Source organism: Paroedura picta, chromosome 6 (assembly GCF_049243985.1).
Source record: "Paroedura picta isolate Pp20150507F chromosome 6, Ppicta_v3.0, whole genome shotgun sequence".
Lineage (NCBI taxonomy): Eukaryota > Metazoa > Chordata > Lepidosauria > Squamata > Gekkonidae > Paroedura > Paroedura picta.
Window position 1 is genome coordinate 69904669 of NC_135374.1, and position 25906 is coordinate 69930574.

The 25906-nt window shown below is 40.7% G+C and overlaps 1 protein-coding gene and 1 long non-coding RNA gene across 25 annotated transcripts in view; one reads left to right on the plus strand and one right to left on the minus strand.

The window, feature by feature from the left end:
* The window catches only part of LOC143840047 (uncharacterized), an 80649-nt gene extending 68750 nt beyond the window's left edge, over positions 1–11899 (minus strand). The window contains exon 1 of one of the 2 annotated variants that reach the window (XR_013231995.1): positions 11819–11899. This is a non-coding gene — a long non-coding RNA (uncharacterized LOC143840047). Of the gene's footprint in view, positions 1–11287; positions 11537–11818 lie in introns of those variants that run through there. The other variant, XR_013231994.1, reaches the window with a different exon arrangement.
* The window catches only part of DMD (dystrophin), a 1311735-nt gene that overhangs the window by 1183475 nt on the left and 102354 nt on the right, over positions 1–25906 (plus strand). For 19 of the 23 annotated variants that reach the window (XM_077342956.1, XM_077342959.1, XM_077342965.1 and 16 more), the window contains one exon: positions 20523–20584. In XM_077342956.1, the coding sequence (XP_077199071.1) occupies positions 20523–20584 (62 nt within the window). Of the gene's footprint in view, positions 1–11783; positions 11958–20522; positions 20585–25906 lie in introns of those variants that run through there. The other 4 variants (XM_077342977.1, XM_077342974.1, XM_077342978.1 and 1 more) reach the window with 1 other exon arrangement.

Sequence of the window (25906 nt, forward strand, 5' to 3'; positions counted from 1 at the left end):
ATCTATTATTATTATTAGATTTTTATATCTATTAATTTATTTTTGTTTATATAGGGATTTCCTGGGGGGGAAAAGCCCTAAAGATCACAAAGCTATGGTACTTAGTTTCCACATGTCAGGTCCACAGACTAGAGATGAATACTAAATGGAATTTTAATGTCCATTTGCTCCCTAACCACTGCTGATGTGCCTAATGCCCAGAATTTCCTTGTTATAAAGCCTGAGTAGTAACAGTTTAATATAAGCCATACTAATATGTAAAAATTGTTTGCAGGCAGAACTACTTATGCACCCATAAGTTTAATCTTGTGATAGTGTGTTTTTTGCATACACAGTTTGCAAAGGAAAAACATGCTTCACTGAATCAACAAGGAAATATTTGTGGTTTTTTGAAGGTCACAATTTCTTTACCTTCTTGTGTCATTCATATAACTAGATAAGATGCAAACCAAGCAAACTGAAGGAGTAAGACTGAGGTGGAAATTTTTCCAAGCCCTGCATAAGTAGAACAGAAATGTGAGTTGGGTAGTGTTGGATAAAGCCTTCAACCCTGAGTAATACTGAACATAATTTCTTAGTGAAATTTTCATGTATTGATTGAATTTCCATTTGGAGTAGGTACAAATATGCATTTGCAAAGCAGCAAGCCACAAGATTATTTTTTAAAGTCTAGTTTCCCATTTCCCATAAGTCATTGTTTATAATTTTATTGTTTGTAATTTTATTTATTTTATTAGATTTTTATACCACTCTCCCATTCAGCTAAGGGCAGTTTACATACAACTTTGTGGGGTATTACATGGAACGACCTAAGCATAGAAATAGTCAAAATAACATCAACAATAATCCAACAGTGGTTTAAATTAACATAATATCAATGAATTTGATCAACAATAATGTAACAGAAACAACAACTTAGATAAACCCCCAGAGAGGTCAGACTGGTATAGGCCATGGAGAAGTTGTCTGAGGGGGGACCTGTAGATGTTACTGGTCAGTCTCAACGGAATGCCTGGTGAAGAATCTCCCTTTTGCAGGCCCTGTAGAATTGTGGGAGATCAAGGCCCTACCAGGCAGGGCCCTGATCTCTGCAGGGAGCTTGTTCCACCATGTGGGGGCCAGGACAGAAAAAGCTCTGGTTCTTGTTGAAGACCAATGTACTTCCTTGGGGCCAGGGATCACCAGCAATGGTGGAGCATAGTGCTCTTTTGAGGGTATAGGCGGAGAGACAGTCTCTCAGGTACACTGGGCCCAGTCTGCATATGGCCTTGAAGGTAAGAACCAAAACCTTAAGCCTGATCTGGAATTTTATGGGGAGCCAGCTGAGATATTTAAGTATAGGCTGAATGTGAGATCTCCATGGTGTATTGGTGAGAATCCTGGCCATGGCATCCTGAACCAATTGTAGTTTCCAGATCAAGGATAAGGGTAGGCCTGCATAGAGTGAGTTGTAGAAGTCCAGGCTAGAGGTGACCATCACATGGATCTTTTTTTTTTAAGAAATTGATACATTGATTATTCCGACACTACTTCTCCTCCAGGTCAGTAACTACCCCAGTAGTAGTTACTGACCTACAGCCAGACATCCTGGAATGTGAAGTCATATGGGCCTTAGGAAGTCTGAACAACAATAAAGCTAGTGGAGGTGACAGCATTCCAGTTGAACTATTCAAAATCTTAAAAGAAGATGCAGTAAAAATGATACACTCAATATGCCAGCAAATTTGGAAAACTCAACAATGTCCACAGGATTGGAAAAGGTCAGTTTACATTCCAATCCCTAAGAAGGGCAATGCCAAAGAATGTTCAAACTACCGCACCATTGCACTAATTTCTCATGCTAGCAAAGTTATGCTCAAAATCCTACAAGCTAGGCTCCAGCAATATGTGGACCGAGAACTTCCAGAAGTACAGGCAGGATTTTGAAGAGGCAGAGGAACTAGAGATCAAATTTCCAACATACGCTGGATCATGGAGAAAACTAGGGAGTTCCAGAAGAACATCTACTTCTGCCTCATTGACTATGCTAAAGCCTTTGATTGTGTGGAGCACAACAAATTGTGGCAAGGTCTTAAAGAGATGGGAATACCAGAGCATCTTATTTGTCTCTTGAGAAACTTATATGCAGGTCAAGAAGCAACAGTGAGAACTGAACATGGAATCACTGATTGGTTCAAAATTGAGAAAGGAGTTTGGCAAGGCTGTATACTGTTGTCTTGCCTATTTAACTTGTATGCGGAGCACATCATGAGAAAGGCGGGATTAGAGGAGTCACAAATTGGGATCAAGATTGCAGGGAGAAATATCAACAACCTCAGATATGCAGATGATACCACTCTAATGGCAGAAAGTGAAGAGGAACTAAAGAGCCTGTTGATGCGGGTGAAGAAGGAGAGTTCAAAAGTTGGCTTGAAACTCAGCATCAAGAAAACAAAGATCATGGCATCTGGCCCTCTCAATTCCTGGCAAATAGATGGGGAAGAAATGGAGATAGTGACAGATTTCATTTTCCTGGGCTCCAAGATCACTGCAGATGGGGACTGCAGCAAATAAATTAAAAGACGCTTGCTCCTGGGGAGGAAAGCTATGGCAAATCTAGACAGTATCCTAAAAAGCGGAGACATCACCCTGCGTTTAGTCAGGGTGTGTTTAGTCAAGGCTAGGGTATTCCCAGTTGCAATGTACGCCTGCGAAAGTTGGACCATAAGGAAGGCCGAGCGTCAAAGAATTGAGGCTTTTGAACTCTGGTGCTGGAGAAGACTCTTGCGGGTCCCTTGGACTGCAAGGCGAACAAACCGGTCGGTCCTAGAAGAGATCAGCCCAGACTGCTTCTTAGAAAGCCAGATCCTGAAGATGAAGCTCAAATACTTTGGCCACCTCATGAGAAGGAAGGACTCCTTGGAGAAGAGCCTAATGCTGGGAGCGATTGAGGGCAAAAGAAGAAGGGGACGACTGAGGTGGCTGGATGGAGTCACTGAAGCAGTAGGTGGAAACTTAAATGGACTCCGGGGAATGGTAGAGGACAGGAAGGCCTATGTCAAGAGCAGACAAAACTCACAAACAAACTTCTATAGAAAGAAAGCTTTAATTGGAACAGTCAAGACTGTTCGATATCAGAAAAGCAGGCAGTTATCAATACAATTCTCCCACCAAAACTCAAGCGTTCCCAAGGGGAGGGGGTCACTCTCTCACCCAGGTGCCATCCCAGGCTTCCTGCCAAGATGTCAATGTTAGCACAGCCTTGGTCAGGCCGGCGCCACAGGCTAGCAGATAAGATGTTTACAGGAACACCGGCAACAATGTTTCACAGCAGGGAGACTATGTGGTGTGAAAATGCAGAGATCAAAAGGGGGGGGGAATCAAAGGAAAACTACAGGCATAAGCATTCTGGTTACATGGGAAAGTTAGCAAAGGCACAGCACACCAAGATGGAGTCTCTTAGGTTCACAGAACTCAAGCATGGCAGAGAGCAGGGACTGATCCTGACAGCCTGGAGTATCATTGTCCATGGGGTCGCGGTGGGTCGGACACGACTTTGCACCTAACAACTACACTTCTCCTCATGGGAAAAGGAAAATGTCTGAGGAACATTAACCCCTGGTTCCTATAGTGCAAACCAGGTTGTTTCTCCCAAAGGTATTTCCTCAACTATTTGCAAAGTTTCTAAGAAACCTGGGAGTGACTACTGCCAAATAGAAAAGAAATGAAAGGATAGTTGGCTTAACCGTCAGGATCTGCAGGAATGTTCCCTTGCTTGGGGACTTCCTCTCATTGTTTTCCCTTTCACTTCAATTATGACGAAATGGTTAAAACTGAGTGGGCAGCCCTGGCAAAGTCTAAGACACACCATCAAATAATCTCTCGATTCTGCTCTATAGTTCCAGATGCAGCTAGCTACTTTAAATTGCCTATGGCAGATTCTTCAGTAACGGACCTTAGCTCAAACACAGTCATCCGTGAAGAACTGGATAGTTTACCTAGGGACCCATGTAACAAGAGGATTTATATGGCACTATATGCATTTGAAGCTTCTCCTGCCACTTTACATGCTGCTGTATTGGGATTGTTGATTATGAAGGCTTGTTCACAGCCAGTAGCAACATCCCAAAGGTACTGAAGGATTTTTTAAAAACCCCACAGACTAGCTACTGCATCCTTTCAGATGCCTGTTTTGCCACAGTCCATTAATTGAAAATGCAAACTCAGCAGTTATTGTGTAAACATGAATTAAGCCAAGCAAGACATGACAAGAATTGAGTCTTTTTTGTATATTGTCTCAAATAGTACAAAATACAAATATCTTTGACCAACAATGGCTAGAAAATACATGAAAGTATATATAATTCTAAAAAGCCACCAGCTCAAACCAGTTTTCAGCCATAGCCTCTTCAGAAAGTCAATCAAATGAAACCAAGCAGATTTGAGTTCCAAATGGCTATCAAGGCTCTTGACTGGCTCAAAAGCTTAATAAATCAACCAAATTCAGCTGCTACTTCATTTTGTTGCTTCTAGCCATTTTCTACCCATTGCTGCTTATTGGTCTGAAATATTTGTATTTTATACTATTAGAGACATTTTGGATTTTAAAAAGGTTCTCCACTTGTATCATGTTTTACTTGGATTAATTCATGTTTACACAGTAACTTCTGGGTTTGCATTTTTACTACCTATTTTCTGTGGCTCTGTTTATATTTTGACAGTCCATTATAATGGCATGAGCCAAGGCATCTGATGTGACAGCTTGCAAAAACACCTGCCTCTGCAGCTGGCTGTTAAACCCTACCAGTGACTCCAACTAGTAGGCATTCTATTCAGGGAATTAACCTGTTTGTAAGTGTTATTGAATAGTATTTGAGATAGGACAGAATTAAGGAAAAGGTTCTTTTAATGAGAAAAAAAGAAGAATTGACTCAAGAAACAATTTAATGCTTTTCAAAACTCAAGGGTCATTCCCAATAATAAGTCCTTCAAGTTTAATAGAACTCATGATATCAACTATCCTGAGATGTCTACAGGCATCGGTGTGTAGTTACAGCTCTTTGCAAAAAACTGGCACCAGCCCATCTCAGATAGCTGTGTTCTAGATGTTGTCACTTACAGCTACTCCTTGAAATTCACTTGCATTCTACTACATCACTTCATCAATGGTCAGAGCATTTTAATGGTGATTTATTACTTATCAGAGATTGGAATGACAATGTGTTCCAGAAGAATAGATTACATAATGGTCTACATATTTTTCATAATGCCAAAGAAAAACAGGGATGCAAGAGGCATTCTGGAAGTAAAATGGCTCTCTGTGCCCATATCATGCCTAATTCAGTCATGCTTTCCAGGGCCTGTAGATGAGCTTGCCATCCCCGAAGGGTGAACACATGAAAGTGCAATAGATCTAACTAGAAAGAGTGACATGGGCTATGCAGATCTTAGGTGGAGCCTTTAAACAGTAATGTAACAGAGTGCTGGAAGAACAAATTCTTCCTGCTGGCAGTGGTTATTCCCCTGAGAAAAATGGAAAATGGTCTCCGGGAATAAGGGAAGAAACAAAGAGAGCGGCATTGCCAGACAGAGACCCAAGAAGGTTAAGGACCTCTCTAAGCTCCAAGAATTCAAGGGAATGAGGCTTACCAGCCTGTTTCCTAATAGTTTTCAACAGTCTTCAACGATGCACAAATTCCAAGTGTATACAAATGTAAAGGTAGAGGCCTGTTCATTTTTAAATCAAGCTGTGCAAATGGAGGGATGTGACTTATTTTATTTCTGCTTTCAAAGTTATCCATGTTGTACACTCTTTATTTTTAACCCAAAGCATTTGAAAGGCCAGTTACCCTTTCTTGCTGGGAGAGGCGGGTAATAAATCCAATAATAATAGTAATAATAATAGACAGTTTCCTTTTTTTTTCTCCACATCAGAATTTCTCTTTTAAGATAAAAATAGTTAATCTATAAGCACCACTTATCATAAGGCTAATCTGATCCAGTTTACCAGTTCTACAACAGAAACCAGAAACTATGTACATCTGTGATCAAGTTCTTCCTAAGTTATTTTAACTAATTCAATTATGTCTACAGCATAATTTGATGAGATTTCAGGTGTAAGATAATAGTTCTGTTTGTTTAATTAGTTAATACCTCCCCACCCACCTGTCAGAGACTCACAACACTCCTAAATGCAAAAAATAAATACTTTGCCATTAAAACATTCCTAGGATCAATAAGAAGTTGACCTGGCACCACCATCACCACAAATAACAAAATCTAGTCTAGAAATTAGAATAATTGTGCATCATATGGAGCTGCCATACTGAGTCAAAGCATTACCCACCTGCCATACTCAAAGCATTACCCACCATGAACTGGCAGAGGTAGGGTTACCAACATTATCAAGAGAAAAAACTTCTTTCCCTTTAATAGGTTAATGTGTTGAAACTGACTGCTGAAACTTGATGGCGTGAGGTAAATAACATCACTGAAAATGTGCTGCAGATCAGATCAGACTTATATAAAGGGACCAGAAGGATTTAGCAACCCAGTGTCTAAGGCAGATGAAGATTTTCCCCTTTAAGTGGAGATATTGAGGATTAAACATGTGCCCTTCTACATAAAAATCATGCTTTCTGACACTGAGTCATGCTCCCTCCCTACAGCAGTGAAAGCTAGAAAATAGGGCATTTTCTCTCCAGTACCTAATAAGTTGGGGCTATTCTTCTGCAGATTTCTTTTTGCTTCCTCTGAATGCCATTCATAATCCTCATTCAGGTAATCTTATTATTTATAGAACACAGCAGCACATCTGTCATTTTAAGGTAGTTTTAAGTTTGTTCATTTCCAATGTGAAGCAAATATTTTCTGTAGAAAGGATTAGCTAAAAGATTACATACACTTGTGTGAAAAGCAATCAAAAGCGTATAACATATTTTTGCTTTGTTGAAATTGTGAAGTCAGCCATGCTTAATTTCTCATCATTTTTCTACATCGAGTATTATTCAGCTAATAACATTTTTATGTGGAGATTAAAGTGTTAATTTGTTTTTGAATTGTGCAATGACTCAGATTTCCCTACAGGTTTTTAAAATATTATTATTATTATTATTATTATTATTATTATTATTATTATTATTATTAGCTGCATTAGTGTAAGGTATGGGGGAAGACAATTGGAAACAGTAACTGGAGGGTTCACCTGCTATGAGTCTAATTGAATACAATGCTATCTTGTTACTGAAAGAAAGATTATGCAAAGTGTTAGAATTTCAGACTAGGTTTTGTTTTTAATTATTCCTAGTATGAAAAAAGAAGACAACATATTAAAGGAAACCTTCAATTTACTGTTAAGGAGGACTGGGAATTGAAAGCTGTTATTAAGGTTTTGCTTGTTATGTTCTAACAAATAGTTATTTTTAGAGTGTTTTGATTCATGATTATCTACTTTTCAGGTGATTTGATTTGCACCTATTACAGAAAAAGGAATTTGTCACAGGGCCAAGGAAGACAATACATTAATTTTTTGTTAATTAAAAGTGTTCTGTCTAAATAAAAATACTTAGTATGTTTGACTTCTTGATTTGAATATTAGGGATTATTATCACAGTAATTTTCACCAATCTGTATATGCAAAGCAGATTTTTCATATGAACTAGAACTGAACTATTTCAGGTCACTGAATTTTATTCCAAACTAGCAGCAAAGCCCGTTGTATCCAAGAATATAACGGGAGCTAGAGCTTGGCAGTGGGAAGAGGAAGGGAAGAAGTTATCCAGTCTGTAAGGGCATGGGGTTGAATGTGTGTGTTGCGTGGGAGGTTGTGGTGGCATGGTGGCAAATGAGGGCATGGGCGTGGAGATGTCAATAACCTGTGGTTTGGCATGTTCGTTGAGTGTGGGAGAGGACTGACCTTTGAGAATTGTGGCATAGTGGTTACAGATGAGGTTTCCAGAGCCATGTCTTCAGATATGTGAAGGAAAAATCAGACTGGAGACTCTTCTTAGGGGGAGATTACATGGCAACCAATTACCCCCCCCCTTTCTGTGTCATTTCCCTTCTTGTGTGAATTAGGCCACAGGCACCAAAATGCCCCTCTGCCCTAATACACATGGGGTAGTCACAGTACACAGGTGTCTACTCTGTTCCTTTTCCCCCCCATTTTTTCACTGTTGATAAAATGTTATGTGCCCACATGCTTCATTCATGGTTGCTCCTTAGAAGAAGAACGGATTTTTGTACCCTGTTGTTTACTACCCAAAGGAGTCTCAAAGCGGTTTACAAACACCTGTTCCATTCGTCTCCCCACAATAGTCAATCTGTGAGTTATGTGGGGCTGTGAGAGGTCTGAGAGAACTGGGAATGGGCCGCAGTGACTCAGCAGGCCTCAGGTGTCTCAAAGCATTTTCCAATTGTCTTTCCTTTCTCTCCCCATAGCAGACTCCCAATGAGGGAGGTGGGATAGCCTCACATGGAAGCTGGCAACCCTAAGAGGAAGACTCTCTGTACACAGCAGTCTTGACCATATTAAGGTTTTTTTATACTGGTTTTTTATTTGCCAGGCCAAGGTTGAAAAATGTTATTCCAGTTCCCATGTGTCTCCAGCGATTTACTTGTTCACTATTTACAGTTTCAGGCTGTAAATATTTATTTAGATCTTCCTGCACTTTCCAGACTCACAGGACTGGTGCTGGTCTGCCTGTCTGTGCCCCAGAATACAAACAGTTGCTAGTAAGGGCTGGCCATAGCCCATAGCCCAGGAGGGACACACCTGCACCACTCTCTCCCAACTGCAGGCAAAAATGGCTCCTTTGAAGGCTGGACTCTGAAGCATTGTATGATTTTGAAGTCTTACCTCCAAACCTCCAAGAATATTTCCAACACAGGGGTAGCCAACCTCCAGGTGGGGCCTGGAGAGCTCCTGGAATTACAGCTCACCTGCAGAGTATAAAGATCAGCTCCCCAGGCAGAAAGGGCTACTTTGGACAGGGTTGTGGTAGAGAAGAAACATTTAAGGCCTCCCACATAGGTTGTTGTTGAATTGAAAGATTTGAGGCCTACTGCACAGGATTGTTGTGCCAATGAAACAGGAGACAAAAGAACCAGTTTTGTCTGCAGAATAACGCTGTGCAGTGGCCTCAAATCTGCAGAAAGTTGCAAAGAAGAAAGACACATGGCTTGGCTGTGTCTAACCCTCGGCCAGAGCAGTGTTTTAAGTGAGAAGGGGCTTTTCTGTGGCCTCCCTGTCAGCCAACTGTTTGGAAGAAGGGGAAAGTTCCCTACCCTCAAAAGGAAGGCCCTCAGGCTCCCCTGCATTGCTCTTGGAAGCACCTTCCTCCCCTCAGTCAGGGCCTGTCAAAGGCTCCTTCGCAGCAGGCCTGAAGGGAGGGAGGGGAAGGGAGCGCACTCTCCAGCCTCCTGCCAGCTATGTCAGGGTTCTAAGGCAAAGTTACAGTTGGACATTTTTATTTCATTTATTTATTTATTTATTATATTTATTATATTTATTATATTATATTTATTTATTATTTATTTATTATATTTATACTTGACAGGATAGCCTTGGGGTGAAAAGGGCTGGTGCAGCCCATGTTCTCATCCCCCTTGGCACCCCTACTGACCTCCTCTCCCTGCGGTGGTCAGGGGCAGACTGGCAGCGATGTCTCCTGATTGCCCCTGGCTGGGCTGACTGGATGGAATTTTGGTCTGTCCTGGTCAAGGGCCAATTGGAAGGCACTTCATGCCTTCCGATTGGGCCCTCCGCTTGTCAGTCAGGAGCCAAGGATCCAATTGTTGTCCCCCCCCCATCCCGGACTGAACCCACCCCATCACCCCTTACTTTTTTATTAAGAGGGACAGACTAGAATGGAATCTGAAACATATGGGGAAGTTCTTGTCCTCTAGCCTATGGTGACCAGATTGTCCCACTTTTGGAGGGACATCTGGGGGCACCTGGCAAATTGTACTAATATTGAAATTAAAATATATATATATTACAATACTATTTTTACATTCTATGCGTTCTATGAAAAATTTTGTTCCTCCATATAGACCAAATTTTTAATCAAGAACCCCCTTGGTCAATAGTGTCCCGCTTTACCAATGTTAAAATCTGGTCACCTTACTCTAGCCCCTCTATTGGCCCTCCTGAGGAATTGGTTGGCACTGTGTGAGATACGATGGACCATTTGTCTGACATTCTTACCAATTCAATAAAATATTAATAATCATTTATAATGTACTCAATTATAAATAGCAACTTAGAAATGCCTTACTGAATTGAAAAACTTGCAACAAGTTAAATACAAACTTGTACCTTTTCACACACCAACATTGCAAATACAGATTTTGGCAAATTTGCATCAATTGCATATATGTATGCTCTAAATCTGAAATTTGGGTTGCACTATTTGAATTACTGTGGATTCCGCTCTTCAGTCAATACCGTGATTTCCTATGAGGTTTGTTATTCATTATATTATAAACTATGTCAGGAACCTTATTAAAAATGCCCCCTAAGATCATATACATACTTTCAGATTTCTGCAGGTACAAAGTTCCTCAAAATGCATGCAACATACAATGTGCCCAAATCTGTACCTCCTGTTTACTGAATGCATAGTACACATGTGTTGGCTCAGCTAATAGAATGTTGCCAGGTGGAACTATTACACTCCCCCCCCCCCCCCGCCCACTATTTAACCATAGGAGTTTGGGGAGGCAGATTTCAAGAGGCACCTGCCATGTCAGTTTCCCTAATAAACTGAATGTATTAGCATATTCTGTGATATCATTGGGGTGGACACATTTTTCAGTTTGCATGTGGCCTGAAAGAGTCATGCAAAACTTACATGCAATTGGACACAGTTCAGAACAGCAAAACCCTCATTTCCCAGATAGGAACTATGATTTTTTTTTAACTAAGACAGAGCCCAGAAAGATAACAGATGCCCTCAGAGGCATGCAAGCCTTTTTCCACTGCTTTTTCCCACTGCATTGTTGTGTTTCTGACCCCACAGAATGTTCAGCCAGCTTCTAAAGATGTACATCACTTTGCTTATTCACCTTTCCCATATGGTATTCCTTTTCCCCTTCACATGACAATATAAGCCTTTAAACTGGTATGAATAAGTGGAAATATTAACAGAAAGAAGCATCTGCACTGTACCTATCCCAACCCCCACTTTTGACAGAGTGAAAATTTGGAGGCAGTGGCCGGACAGCATATCAATTATCTTGGATCCTTGTAGTTATTATAATGCACTTATCCAAAATGGTAATGAAGCAAGTAGAAATTATTACTTACAAAAACACCTGGTTTTAAAGCTCTGAATTCACCATGTCTTATTCTTTTGTCCTGCTGGTTACTCCTTGCCACTGAAACCCCAAGGTCGGAAAAGACTAGGTGAATAAACACAAACTGCCCATTTGAAGTGCTACAGGGGAGCTTAGTGAACTCTATTAGTGCCCAAGGGGTGTTTTTCTCTTTCCTGTCAGAGCAAAGCGAGCTCATCCATTTCAGGATGCACAACCCCAGCCCCCTTGAAATGACGGATTCTGACATCGGTTTTGCTCAAGTCCCTATTTTGTGTTAGGTAAAACAAGCTGCCTGGGTTGGGCATTTTTTCATGGAACCCCAGGGTGCCGGGTGCCATCTTCTGGTTCTACCTTAAATAAGCCCTCTGTCCTTCCCACCCAAAATGTTCCCGTTTCTTTTGAGTTCTCCAGTTGTTTGCAGGTTCAATAGGTGGAGGCGAGGCTGAGCGAGCTCCGCCCTGTCTAGCCCTGCAGCCTTCCCGCCCTCCTGACGCCCTCAACCCGCTCGTACGACTCTCACCGCAGTGCTATTCGCTGCTCGGTGGTGCTGGTTTGGCTGGCAGCGTCTGCTCCGCCACTGGCTCCCTCGCTTGCTTTCGCTCGCTCGCTTGCTTTCCAGTCGCTGGATAGTTAGCGGCTATGAGGGAGCAACTCAAAGGGTGAGTTTAATTATTACTAAAACCAATCTCTGGTGTTTGTAGTGGTAATCTTGCACTTCTCAGAGCCATGCGTTGCGGGCAAGCCAAAGTAGCTAAATGTACATTCAACTTCCGAAGGCGTTTTTGCACTGGGAATTTGCAGCTCGATCGCCCTCCCTATCAGCTGTTTTCTCTTGTTTTCCGTGCAGGTGCTTGTAAGCTGTGTGGAGAATGCCAGTGTTAACTCGTTCCCTTACAGCCGTGAAGTTAGGAGACAATATAGAAGGGGGCTTCAAATAAAAACGTAACCAAACAGCCACCCCCCCTGTTACCTTCTTCCGCTCGGAGTCCATCCCTGCATTCCTACCATTCAGTGGTTTTCAAATGCCCACCCCGCGATTCTGTAGCCTTGCTGTTGTTGTTGTTGCTGTTTTCTATAAAGGAATATTTAATCCAGTAGCATTTGTGTGTCTAGGAAAGAAGTGTAATATTGTCCAACAGCAATCAACAGTGTCGTTTTGAAAGACCTCCTCGTGGAAAAAAAGCGACCATGCCTTTCATTTACTATGTGAAAAGGTCAAATTTCTGCTTGATTTCTTCAGGGAATTCAACCCGATGTCTAATTCAGTGCATTCTCTCTTTCTCTCTCTAGCTCTAAGTTGCTTCAGTTTCTTGGTAAATATGGTCTAGTTGGAACATGCTGGATGGTTAGGCATGAATGAAACAATACATGTAAAAGCAGTTCAGCAGGAAGAGAGAGAGATGTGGAGGCAGAGATGTATCAGCTGTTTCTGGGGAGAGCTAAATTTATTTTGCTGTTGAAGTTTTCTAATGAGAACTGAACACTGTTTTGATTATTAAGAATGAAGAAATTAGTCCTATGTCTTACATTAATATTTATAAATATATATACGTGATTTTTAGACAAATTACTGAGAGGGAAGAGACGTATTGCAAAAGTGTGTGTATGGGGAGAGTGAGAAACAGAAATGATACTTTCAAATGAGTAGCCGTGTTGGTCTGAAGTAGCACAATAAAATCAGAGTCCAGTAGCACCTTTAAGACCAACAAAGATTTATTCAAGGCGTGAGCTTTCGAGTGCAAGCATCCTTCATCAGTGAAGGTGCTACTGGACTCTGATTTTATAAAGGATACTGTAAGCATATGTGTAGAACTATGTGATTTAGGGTAGTGTATTTAAATATTGCTTAGTAAAAGGCACCCTTGCATGGGCAAGTTTGACTGTTTAATGAGAACTAGTTGGAAAGCTGTTGCCTAGACAGTGCTACAGCCAGAAGAGACAAAAAACACAGTCCCGTAAATGATCTTTGGCCCACTATCACTAAGGAGTTGGATGCAGTCGTCATTGTTTGATCCTCCTTTTGACAAGACCCTGCAGTGAAATTGCTTTGGCAGAACTGGAGAGGATAAGCTTTGAAAAGCAAATAGATCAGTGGGCAAGTAACAGCTGGAGGGGTTGGCTCACCAAGCTTTAACAACTGTCAGGATGCACAAAATGAAATGCTGCAAATCAAAAGAGAAAGAGAAACAATTACCATACTGTATTCAGCCACTGACATTTACTCTCCTTCTGCTCCTACTTGATATTAATGAAAAAAACTTTTTTAATTTCTTGGTGCATTGTTGTAGAATTCTGAAAATGCCAGCCAAAGCCAATAAAGCATTGAACAGCTAAGTTTTCTCCAAAATTACACTGACTCCAGGATTAAAAAGGAACAGTTCTAGCATGTGGAGCAATGGACAGCAGGTTTTTAGATGAAATCAAGCAGTAATCCTCCACATACTACAAAGGACTGCTACTTCCCATATTGATGTATAATTATTTTCAGTTTTCTTTCAGGAACCTGTGAGAAAATGTGTATAAATATTTGGACCTCTAAATGACAACCATTGCACATGTTTGATTTTAACTGACCACAAATTTTCTGTATTTCCCCCAATCAGTTACTATTTCTGTAAAATAGATTTGAATATATTTTAGCAAAATCAGAAATGTCCCAAATTTATAAACTCTTTTCTTGGTATTATTATACCAGCGATAATCTCTGCCTAGAAACAGAAAGGTGAAAGGCTATATCAACTGTTCAGCTTGAAATTAAGTCAGTCAGGCAGTACACAATTTTGTTTTGACTACTTATTAGCAGTAAGTAGGTATTGCTGATTCCCTGTTGCTACCTGACAGTGTTTGTTAATCTTTTCACATACACATATAGTTCATACTGCATTTTTCAAATGGCAGTGAGAGGGGATGGAATTGCTCCAATCTTGTGGCAAATTAAGAAGAATATAATACATTGAAAAGTAGTGTGCACTTGCTTGCTCCAGTTTTAATCACTAAAGTTGAATGAATAGACATGGCAGAATCTTGTAAGGCAAAATATATAAATATGAAACATGACATCAGACATTGCTATATGGAAGAGCAATTACATTCATGAGTACAATTTTAGAAGTAATTCCACAGTTAGTATGCTTATGTTATAATAAATGTTGTGGAAGAAAGAAAACTAAAATTTGTGAAACACTTTTCAAAAATAAATTCAAATATGAACAAATTATCTGCCCTAAAATCATCGTCTAGAAAATTTCAACGATGGTAGTGCTGGAATGTTCCTCTTAACTATTCCCCCCCTACCCCCGTGGTTTACCAATTGCCTGGATTTATTGACCACAATAAGATTAGCCTGTTAGTTCTAGAGAGAGTAGTTGTTCCAGTGAATAATGTGGTTTCATTTACATACTGGGATCTTCTTTGTAGATTAGCAAGCATGAAATTATTTGATATCTACTTATATAGAAAAGGCAGTTTTATAATTTCCATCTCTTGGTGCAGGTGGGACTTTTCTCAGGAAGCAGCTTTTCCAAAAATGTATCTGTTCAGGTAGCACTACAGTAGTTCACCAAAAAAGCCCTAATCATGTTCTCAAACATCATCATTCTCAGGTTGGCTTCAGGGTGAATATGTGTATAACAAGGATGATACTTGCTCACATTTACCCTGTGCACCATCAGTAATCTCAAATATAAAAGAAAGCACTCACTTCATGCACCAGTGAAAAAAGTAGACTTTAGTCTGACTGGAAGTTGGAAGGGAAGCAAAGCTGAGGCTAGAATGTGCAAACAAGGAGAACAATTTTCTTTCTTGTGCTTTGTAGTCCATTCAGCTTCCTGTCTGAGCTTGAGAAATGAATAGGGAGGAAAGTATGTCAGAACTCAATGTTTTGGAAGTAATTCTTAGTTCACTTGAAGCCTAGTGCCTCCTACCCCTATTTGCTCCCTGACCAAACTAAGCATCTTTGCTTTAATCTTTTATACAAAGGACTCCTTGGGGTTTAAGCAGCCTCACTGTGTTCTTGTGCAAACTGCATTTTGTACCTTATCTTACACCCCACTTTTTGCTAGCTAGCTAATGAGTCCTTTAATTATTACAAAGTTGGCAAAAATATACTAGAATAAATAGACAAAATGCAATTTGTGTCCTGCAGAATGTGAAACTTACTCAAAATACCTTGAGGTTGTTTGGATTATGAATTGAATCATATGCTTTGTACATGAGATATAATTCTTTGGAATGATTGTATAGTATGAATATATTCTCTTGGAAATTCAGCCATGCTGCTTGAGAACTCTGGGGACAAATGTAATGGAAATGATCCACTGTAATTGTTTTAGTAGAGTACTTGCTTTTCCCCATCATCTTTTGAACATTTTGGAGGCTCTGTGTCAGAATTTTTTAAATGCTTCTTTGATAGAAACATATAAGCTTTAGAGTGGTTTGCTCATTGAAGTTAAAAATTGGTACAGATCTATTAAAGATGCTACTGTGTTCCCAAGTGTGGCTGAGAATGCTTAGAGTTGCTGAGCTAGCATTTCCCTCTACATGGTGTGTACACACACATGCACACCCTCCCCCTTTCAAAGAGGCCCCAAGCTAACAATTAAATGGCCTTTGAAAATGGCAAAGAAGCTTATGAAGGAAAGTCTCAGTGGAGTCTAACCTTTCCTTAAGCTGCATTTGTGTGTGGAATTGTTGATAACTTTCCAAGCTGAAAATGTTCTGAAAGAGAGAACATGTTTTAGATGGAGAAGTGAAATAGCTGCAGCCTTCTTGTGTTCTGAATATAAAGCGCCAGCAAAATCTGCTCTTGCTCTTCACAGTCATTCTCAATCTTTTAAGAATTCCCAGGAAAAATGTTCAAGAATTCTTACATTTACGGGAAAAGGGAGTGCTACTTGGGATAGGATAGAATGCAGACCTTAATTGTACGTCTTATTTATATCTGGGCATAGATTTGGAAATTATTCTGTCTGCAGAATGATGGCATCTTATTTGGATTTTACTTGCCTATTCTGTTAGGGCATGATCAAGCACTTTAGGACTATGTATAGAGTAGGGTCTGTATTTCTCTTTGAATGCAAATTAGCCCTGACAGCCATGAACATATGAAGCTTCCACAATATTTTTTTAGCTGCCAGTGTGTACTTCATAAGTTATGGTACTGGTACTTCTCAGTGTAGTTCTGTGGGCCAAAATATACTAATCCATTTCCAGTTTTCTCACTATTACAGGCACCTAGAACTCCAAAATGTGACAAATACTTCCTGGGACCATTTCAGCAGTGGAGAAATGGCGAAGGAAGACCTTCTCCCCTGTAATTCAGTCCTGAGCTGAATCAGGCCCCTGCAGACATGTAAATGTTGTTTCCTGAAGCTGCTATGTGACTTCCAGGAAAGCCAATTCGGTAGGGTTGCCAGCTTCAGGTTGGGAAATACCTGGAGATTTTGGGGATGGAGTCTGATTGAGAGTAGACTTTGGGGAGGGGGGACTTTAATGAGGCATTATGCCATAGAGCAGTGGTCACCAACGTTTGACAATTCTACTGAGGCCCGGTGGGGGGTTAGTCTTTTGCCAAGGGATGTCACCATCGCCGCCTGAGCCCCTGCTACACTTGCTTTCCCACCGGCGCCCCTGACTTCCTGCTGCCCGATGGGGGGCACTACCAGCAGCAGCTGCACAGTGTCATGCAGAGGGGGAGTCCCAGCCATGGCGGCTGCTGGAGAGCACCAAAGGTCAGCCAGCAGCAGAGTAGCAGGCAGCCCCCGAGGCAGCAGCCGGGGAGGAGGACGAGGAGGAGCCATGGCCCGGTACCAACTGATCTATGGACTGGTACTGGTCCCCAGACCGGGCATTGGGGACCACTGCCATAGAGTCCAAAGTGAACTGATCTCTGTTGCCTGGAGATCAGTTGTAATATAAGGAGTTCTCTAATCACCACATGGAGGTTGGCAGCCCTACAGATAAGGTCTGGGGAAGCTGATCCCAATTTGTTTTAAAAACAAATGTAATTGAAATGGATAATCGTTGATAATTTCAGTTATCAAATTATTTGTAAATTATACAATATTTAGCATAGTTGTGATGTGAAAAGGTTAATGAAGTGTAACATTTAAAGTATAGAAGAAAGTAGAAGCCACCTCAGCCTCTGGATACAGTACTGTTTTTTGTTTTCCCTGCCAGAAAGGAAGGGAGAAACTCTCTGCAAATGAACATATGGAGAGAGGTTCTAGCTCTCTTTCATTTATTTGGGTTAAACTATCTTTTATCTGAAGAAGGAAGACAGGAGGAGAATAGATGCTTTCGAATTATGGTGTTGAAGACAAATGCTGTGAATACCATGGACAGCCAAAGTTACCAACAAGATAATTTTAGAGAGGAGCAAACCAACTATGTCATTAGAAGGGAAAATATTACGGCTAAAGCTCACTTACTTTGGACACATCATGCGATCAAACTCACTAGAAAAATCATTAATGCTCGGCATGGTCATTGGCAAAAGGAAACATGGTCACCAAAGGATCCTCTGGCTTGACACGATCAAAGCCAATACAGGGATGACCATGAACTAACTAAAAGAAGCAGTCAGAGACAGGGACGCATGGCGAAAACTTTCCTATAGAATCGCCGAGGGTCGGACACGACTGAACGGATGACATCATCATAATCTTTTATGCAAAGAAATGCTTACTGGTCCTCTTGCAATTTCATCTCTTTCTGATATGAGCCCAAGTTTTGCAATGATACAAAAGTCTAAAAGCAAAAAATAAAAAATAAAAAATAAATCATGCCCAGTGGTTGATGCCAATGAAATGAAGTGTTAATGAATACTTTGACTGTTAGAAAACAAAGCATTACTTACTACAAAGAACCTGAACAAAGTTTGAGCATCTTTAAGATCAACAAAATTGTATTCTGTGTATAAGCTTTGGTGTGCATGCACTCTTCTGATACATTGAAACAGAATTCACCAACTATTACATAAAAGTAGTGGGTGAGGAGGAAGATGCCAGGAAGGGCCTGTTAGAGCTAAAGTTGGGTCTAGGCAATTGATAAGACCTGTGAATAGTTATGATTTGTGTTTTGCAGTTCATATCCCTGCTTTAGGCATGTGCATTCTGGATTGTTCCGGCCAAAAATGGCCTGAAACAGGCTTGTTTTGGGAACAGAACGGTCTGAAATGCTGACCGCCATCATTTTAAATGGCCAAAGCACAGCCCTCTGAAACACGTTTTGATGTATTCCAGCTGTTTTGGGTGGGTGGCCATTTATAATTTAAAGGGACAGCAGAGAGCCGGGAGCATAGTAGCATCTGTTGCTGGCAGGCTCACTCAGGGTTTCATCAGCTGCTGCAAATCACTGAGGATGGCATTTCTTCTCTGCCCCCCCCCACTCCAGTGACAAATTTGGCTCTCAGAGATTTTCCTCCTGTTAACCTCAGCCAGGCATGATGACACAGTGTCTCATAAGAACAGCAATACCAACACCACTTTCATCTATCACCTCCAGGATTCCATAGTCCTTCCCATGTGCCATGTAAACCCTCCCTTCCAACCCCCACCAAAAAGATATGCCCAGGTGCCTGGCAAAGCAAGTGCAGCCCCACTTTACATTCCTGCATCACATTCCCCCAATTTGTCTAGCCTTCATATACCACTTATCCAAATAGGGAGGGGAAGGGGAGAGCCAGCCCTGCAATTTCAAGCTAGCTTGAGAGGAGAAAAGGAGGAGTGACGCTAAAGAGCCACTCAGGGGTCTCTCCAAAGAGCCGACAGCACTGAGAAACGTTCACAGCTTTTGCAAACTGCCTCCTCTCCTTGACTTGGATGGTGTAATCAGTAAATACTAATAATGGAACAGGTTTCCTACAGATTTCACAGCACGTGAAGGGGGGGAAACCAAATCAATAGATAGATATTATTTTAGCATTGTGATTTCCTTATTTTGTTTGCAGGGCAGAGGATAGAGTGTAAAAAGATTCATGTATGGAAACATTTTAATAACTTAAAATGAAACGAAGGAAGAAGAATGAAAAACTAAAATCTGAAATTCCCCATAAATGTTTTTAAAATTTGAACAACAAGAGGACCTTGTATTAAAAACTGTTTGTGTTCCATATTTGAATCTATCACTTTTGTAGGGAGCTCAGGACACCATTTCTGGGGTTTCTTCTATTTTATCATCACAATAGTCTGACCAAGACATGGCCTTGTGGTGACCCAAGATACTCCCAGGGGCAGAATGAGACATATGCAATGGGATTGCCAACTTCCAGGTTGTGGCAGGAGATCTCACATGATTACAGTTGATGTCCAGACAACCATAATCAGTTCCCCTTGAGACCTTGGTTGCTTGGAAAGGTGGGCTCTATGGCATTCTACTCTGCAGAATTCCCCAAACTCTTCCCTCCCCAAGCTCTACCCCCCAAAAAAATCTCCAGGTAATTTCTCAACCAAGAGCTGACAGCTCTACACCCAGATCACTGCAAGATATGTCTTCCACTCTGAGCTCTAGGCTTGTCAAGTCACTGGGTTCACTGTTATTTTCTTGTATAATTTTGGCTATGTTTCTATGATATGATAATATCCTGTTTTAATTGTTAGCAACTAAAAAGGCTTCATATAAATAGGGAAGTTAAATAAATAATACAAATAGAGCTCTCATAAGTACGTCTTTCCTAACATCTTGCCTAATCATAGTTGGAAGGGACCTCCAGGGACATCTAATGCATAATGCAGGACATTTACAGTGTGACCCCAAATTCATCCCCAGATGATGCCCCTCCAAAAATAGCAAGAAACTCTGGCCAGTCTGGTCTGGAAGAAATTTTCCTTCTGACACCACAGTGGCAATCGGCATTTCCCTGGCCCAAGAAAGGGCCACAAGAGACAAACATCAACACAGTCCCTTCTGCCCATCTGTTAAGGTTGTCTGTGATGACAGCTTCTACAGGAGCATAGCCCAAAATTTGTATTAGACTATTACACATTGTAGGCAAATTATTTTTCAACTGGAGAGAGTGTAATTGTTTAGCAGGGAAAAGAACACATTCTTTAAAGGTTTTAGTAATACCAGCTGAATTGAACTCTACGGTTTGATTGAATGCTACTTTTGAGACAGAGTTATTTAACTCTGGTGTTTACTTAGAAAGTAAGCCAAATTATCCCAAAGGTACTGTAACTGGCATAAATGTAATATTTAAGAAATGTATTTTTGTTTTGATCTTCTAGTCATGAGACACAAACCACCTGCTGGGATCATCCTAAAATGACTGAGCTCTACCAGTCTTTAGGTAAGATAATTCTTCATATTAACTAATTTGAATTTTAGAATTATTTTTCTTCATAAATAAAAAATGATTGTTGAATGAAAATGCCAGGTGCGTAAGTGAAAATAAGAGGTGCATCAAGGCAAGTTGTAATGGGAATTTTAAAGTATGACAACAAGATCTTTGAACTTTTCAGTAAATAATTTTGATTCCAGTTCTTCATTTAATCTTTTGTAATTCTAGTTTATGATATATTATTTTAGCTAATCAGCTGGACAAATATGTTCATGCTTATTATTTTAAAAGAAGAAACAAAGCCAAGGTGTCATAAATATTAATTTCTGATTGCTTCAAGGTAAGTTAAAAGTCTTTTTAATGTTGCTGAAGCAATGGACTTCTTTCATGTAATTATTGGGGTTAACTTAACACCACAATCTATAATGCCATCTGGTGTATTTAGAGTAAAGGTAAAGGTATCCCCTGTGCAAGCACCGAGTCATGTCTGACCCTTGGAGTGACGCCCTCTAGCGTTTTCATGGCAGACTCAATATGGGGTGGTTTGCCAGTGCCTTCCCCAGTCATTACCGTTTACCCCCCAGCAAGCTGGGTACTCATTTTACCGACCTCGGAAGGATGGAAGGCTGAGTCAACCTTGAGCTGGCTGCTGGGATTGAACTCCCAGCCTCATGGGCAAAGCTTTCAGGTGGCTGCCTTACCACTCTGCGCCACAAGAGGCTCTTGCGCCACAATAGAGCTCTCATAAGTACGTCTTTCCTAACATCTTGCCTAATCATAGTTGGAAGGGACCTCCAGGGGCATCTAATGCATAATGCAGGAGATTTACAGTGTGACCCCAAATTCATCCACAGATGATGCCCCTCCAAAAATAGCAAGAAACTCTGGCCAGTCTGGTCTGGAAGAAATTTTCCTTCTGACACCACAGTGGCAATCGGCATTTCCCGATTATGAGATTTCCCAGAGATCTCTTTTAAAAATGGAGATATGAAGAGAACATTTCATGCAAAGATGGATATGATAAAGGACCAAAATGTTAGGGACCTAACAGAAGCAGATTTTTAAAAAGTGGCAAAATTATACAGAAGAACTATACAAGAGTGAGCTTAACATCCCTGATAACCATGAGGGGGTAGTCACTGACCTGGAGCCAGACATCCTGGAATGTGAAGTCTTATGGGCCTTAGGAAGTCTGATCAACAATAAAGCTAGTGGAGGTGACAGCATTCCAGTTGAACTATTCAAAATCTTAAAAGAAGATGCAGTAAAAATGATACACTCAATATGCCAGCAAATTTGGAAAAAAGAATGTTCAAACTACCGCACCATTGCACTAATTTCTCATGCTAGCTGTGCTGCTCTAGTCTGGCACACACAGGGTTAGTGCAAGGGCAAGCACTGTTACGAAGTCAAGCAAGTTCAAAGCACGTACCAGAGAGTAGTCAAAAGTCCAGTCCGGGTTTTATCAGGAATTGCTAGTGGATGAAATCCAAAGGAGAACCAAAAGAGTTGTCGTTTATCTTTACCAAGGTCATGCCGGGAATCTGTGGAGCATTCAATCAAAGCGTAGTCTAATCGGGTGAAGCAGGGTCAAGCCAGGAATTAGTCAAGCAGAGCTTCGCTGAAGCGTCGGGGAGCAGGAAACCAGTCAAGGCAACGGGTGGACATGTGCACAAAGTTGCAGCCATACTGGGAAGCACTTCGGCTGTGCTTAAGAACAAGCTGAGCTGTCACACCAAGTGGCACTCAGCCTTCCTCCGATGAATGAGCACCACCTGAGCCCAACCTAGCCTGTTGCTGTAGTCTAAGCCGACCCGGTTGAGGCTCCCTATTGGCACTTGCCTCTCTAAGCAGCACCCTGCTGCTTTGCTCCAGCTCCTCCACTTCTTCCTCCGAGGGAGCTGGCAGAATGAGCTCAGGCAGTGGTTCAGAGGCACCCTCTGGAGACCAGGGCCATGACACTAGCAAAGTTATGGTCAAAATCCTACAAGCTAGGCTCCAGCCATATGTGGACCGAGAACTTCCAGAAGTACAGGCATGATTTCGAAGAGGCAGAGGAACTAGAGATCAAATTGCCAACATACGCTGGATCATGGAGAAAGCTAGGGAGTTCCAGAAGAACATTTACTTCTGCTTCATTGACTATGCTAGCCTTTGATTGTGTGGAACACAACACATTGTGGCAAGTTCTTAAAGAGATGGGAATACCAGAGCATCTTATCTGTCTCTTGAGAAACTTATATGCAAGAAGCAACAGTGAGAACCGGGCATGGAATCACTGATTGGTTCAAAATTGAGAAAGGAGTTCGGCAAGGCAGTATACTGTCGCCTTGCCTATTAAACTTGTATGCGGAGCGCATCATGAGAAAGGCGGGGTTAGATGAGTCACAAATTGGGATCAGGATTGCAGGGAGAAATATCAACAATCTCAGATATGCAGATGATGCCACTCTAATGGCAGAAAGCGAAGAGGAACTTAAGAGCTTTTTGATACGGGTAAAGGAGGAGAGTGCAAAAGATGGCTTGAATCTCAACATCAAGAAAACGAAGATCATCTGGCCCTCTCAATTCATGGCAAATAGATGGGGAAGAAATTGAGGTAGTGACACATTTTATTTTCCTGGGCTCCAAGATCACTGCAGATGGGGACTGCAATAAAGAAATTAAAAGATGCTTGCTCCTGGGGAGGAAAGCTATGGCAAATCTAGACAGCATCCTAAAAAGCAAAGACATCACCCTGCCAACTAAAGTGCGTCTAGTCAAGGCTATGGCCTTCCCAGTTGCAATGTATGGTTGTGAAAGTTGGACCATAAGGAATGCCGAGCGTCAAAGAATTGGGTCTTTTGAACTCTGGTGCTGGAGGAGACTCTCGCGAGTCCCTTGGACTGCAAGGCGAAGAAACAAACCGGTCAGTCCTAGAGGAGATCAGCCCGGACTGCTCCTTAGAAGGCCAGATCCTGAAGATGAAACTCAAATACTTTGGCCACCTCATGAGAAGGAAGGACACCCTGGAGAAGAGCCTAATGCTGGGAGCAATTGAGGACAAAAGAAGAAGGGGACGACAGAGAATGAGGTGGCTGGATGGAGTCACTGAAGCAGTTGGTGCAAACTTAAATGGACTCTGGGGAATGGTAGAGGACAGGAAGGCCTGGAGGATCATTGTCCATGGGGTCGCAATGGGTCGGACATGACTTCGCACCTAACAACCACAACAACTGTAATATCCAAATAATTTGTGTTTCTTTAATTTTACAGATAATTTTTAATTTTACAGATACAGTTTTTCATCCAGTACGTTTACTTATACATATTAGGTTCCTATGATTTGATGATGTGGTGCTATATGCCTTTTCTTTTGGTTTCATTTCTGCATTTAAGAGGCACTAACCACCTAAAATCATCCACATTTCTCTCCTTTGTCTATAAAATCTGTATTCAAAAAGACTTTTTAGAAAAGTGTAACAATGAGGCAGATGGTGGCATAGGACTCAAACGTGTAACAATGAAATGGCACTATATTAAGGTAGAAGAGAAATTCCTAGTATTTTAAGAGATGTTTAAGAAATTCCCTACTGCTGAATTTCAGCACTGACTTGATCTGTCCAGCTTCTGACATGTTACACAGAAACTTTTTTTCATTTCCTCCTTTCCTTCAGTCATAAAATGATTACAATACATTTTAATGAATATATTCTGAATACATCCCTTCAGCCATAAAATGGTTAGTGAATAGTTTAATGAAGGTATCCAGTGTATATTGATGTGATACCAGAATGTACACACAGAAGCATGTAGGCCAGTTTTTCAGAATATGGAAAAAATATGGACATAAACTCAGAATTCACTCTAATTTATTCCCAGGGTTTAGCACTACCAGTGTCCTGATGCTCTGTAGTGGTGGCTATCAAACTATAGAATAAATTCTAAAGTAGATTCCATGTCAAAAAGTTTAAGAACTGGTGATGTTGATTGCGATTGGCAGAGAAAATCAGAGGTCAGTAATTTGAGTCTCCTGCCTCCTCCATCCCAAATGAATAACACGTACACACATGTGCATACTGCTTCCAGGAAAGTTCAGCTTAACCAATACAAAATAAAAATAAAATACATATTAAAGTAAAAAATGTTGGTCAAATACCTTGCATTTAATTTTTATTTGTATTTTTTTTATTTACTCAAATTATTTTTACCTTGTTCTTTCAGTTAGGAGGCTTATGAGTCTGCTTACAAAAACAATTATAATTGCCAGCATGAAAATATTAAGTGTGTCAAATGAAAGGTGCAAGAAAACAGATTAAAACACACACCTGTATAGAAAAGAAAACTATTTGGAAGCTAGCTGCTGGAATAACAGTGCATTATCATTAATCTTTTAAAAGCAGTAGGCTAACAAACTTAAAATCCAGAAAACAATGTTCCATAGTGATATATGACAGTATGGCCCAATAAGAATAATACTTTCTCAAAGAAAGTTCAGTAAACAAGTCTTAAATGGCAACAAACTTCTTAGTGTAGTACAACCGAAGAATTGTGTCTGCCATCTTTGTTTCCATAACTAGGGGCACACAGAATTGCAGAAGATGCTCTTATTTTTGTATGCGAACATGTAGCCCTTCAAATACCCAGATTGTATATAGGACTTTTAAGGCAACAAATAGCAGTTTAAATTATGCCAGCACTATTGAAATAGTCTGTAGTTTGCCAGACAACAGTCCTTTTCACATAGACTAGTTCAGTATTCTGGCTTGTTTATGAATGAGACATAGGTAACCATTGCACATTTGTAAGAGAAGGGTAGCAGTTAATGAACCACTTAATGTTAGCTAGAGCCATTATAAACCTCTCTGTAGGCACAAATCTAACAGTTATCGCTAAACTGTGAGCCTCTAATCCTGTCCAAAACTGGTAGACTCATGGAAGCTCCTTGTCTGAACTAAATTTGTCTGAACTAAAGTTTATTGGATGTTATCCATCCGTTTAATGATTTCATTCACCATCTGATCTTCTAAAAGGAGAACTAACGCTACATATCAACAGCATATGGATGACACCCTCAAATCTCTGTACAATCTCTTTGGTGATCTTACGAAGAAAGGAGTAGAAGGCCAGAGGAATGGAATACACAAGTGTAGGTGATCAGTGAAAAAATTACAGAATAGGATGAAGGGAATATATTCATCCCTAACAATTTTTCTTATTAAGTAAGTGTACTTTGCTAACATGCTATAGCTTTCCCATGTTGTGTATCCTGTCCTTGTTTCAAAGAAAAAATTGTCTTGCTTGCATTTTTATGTTAGTATCCAAAACCAAACAGGCCCGTGTATAAATAGT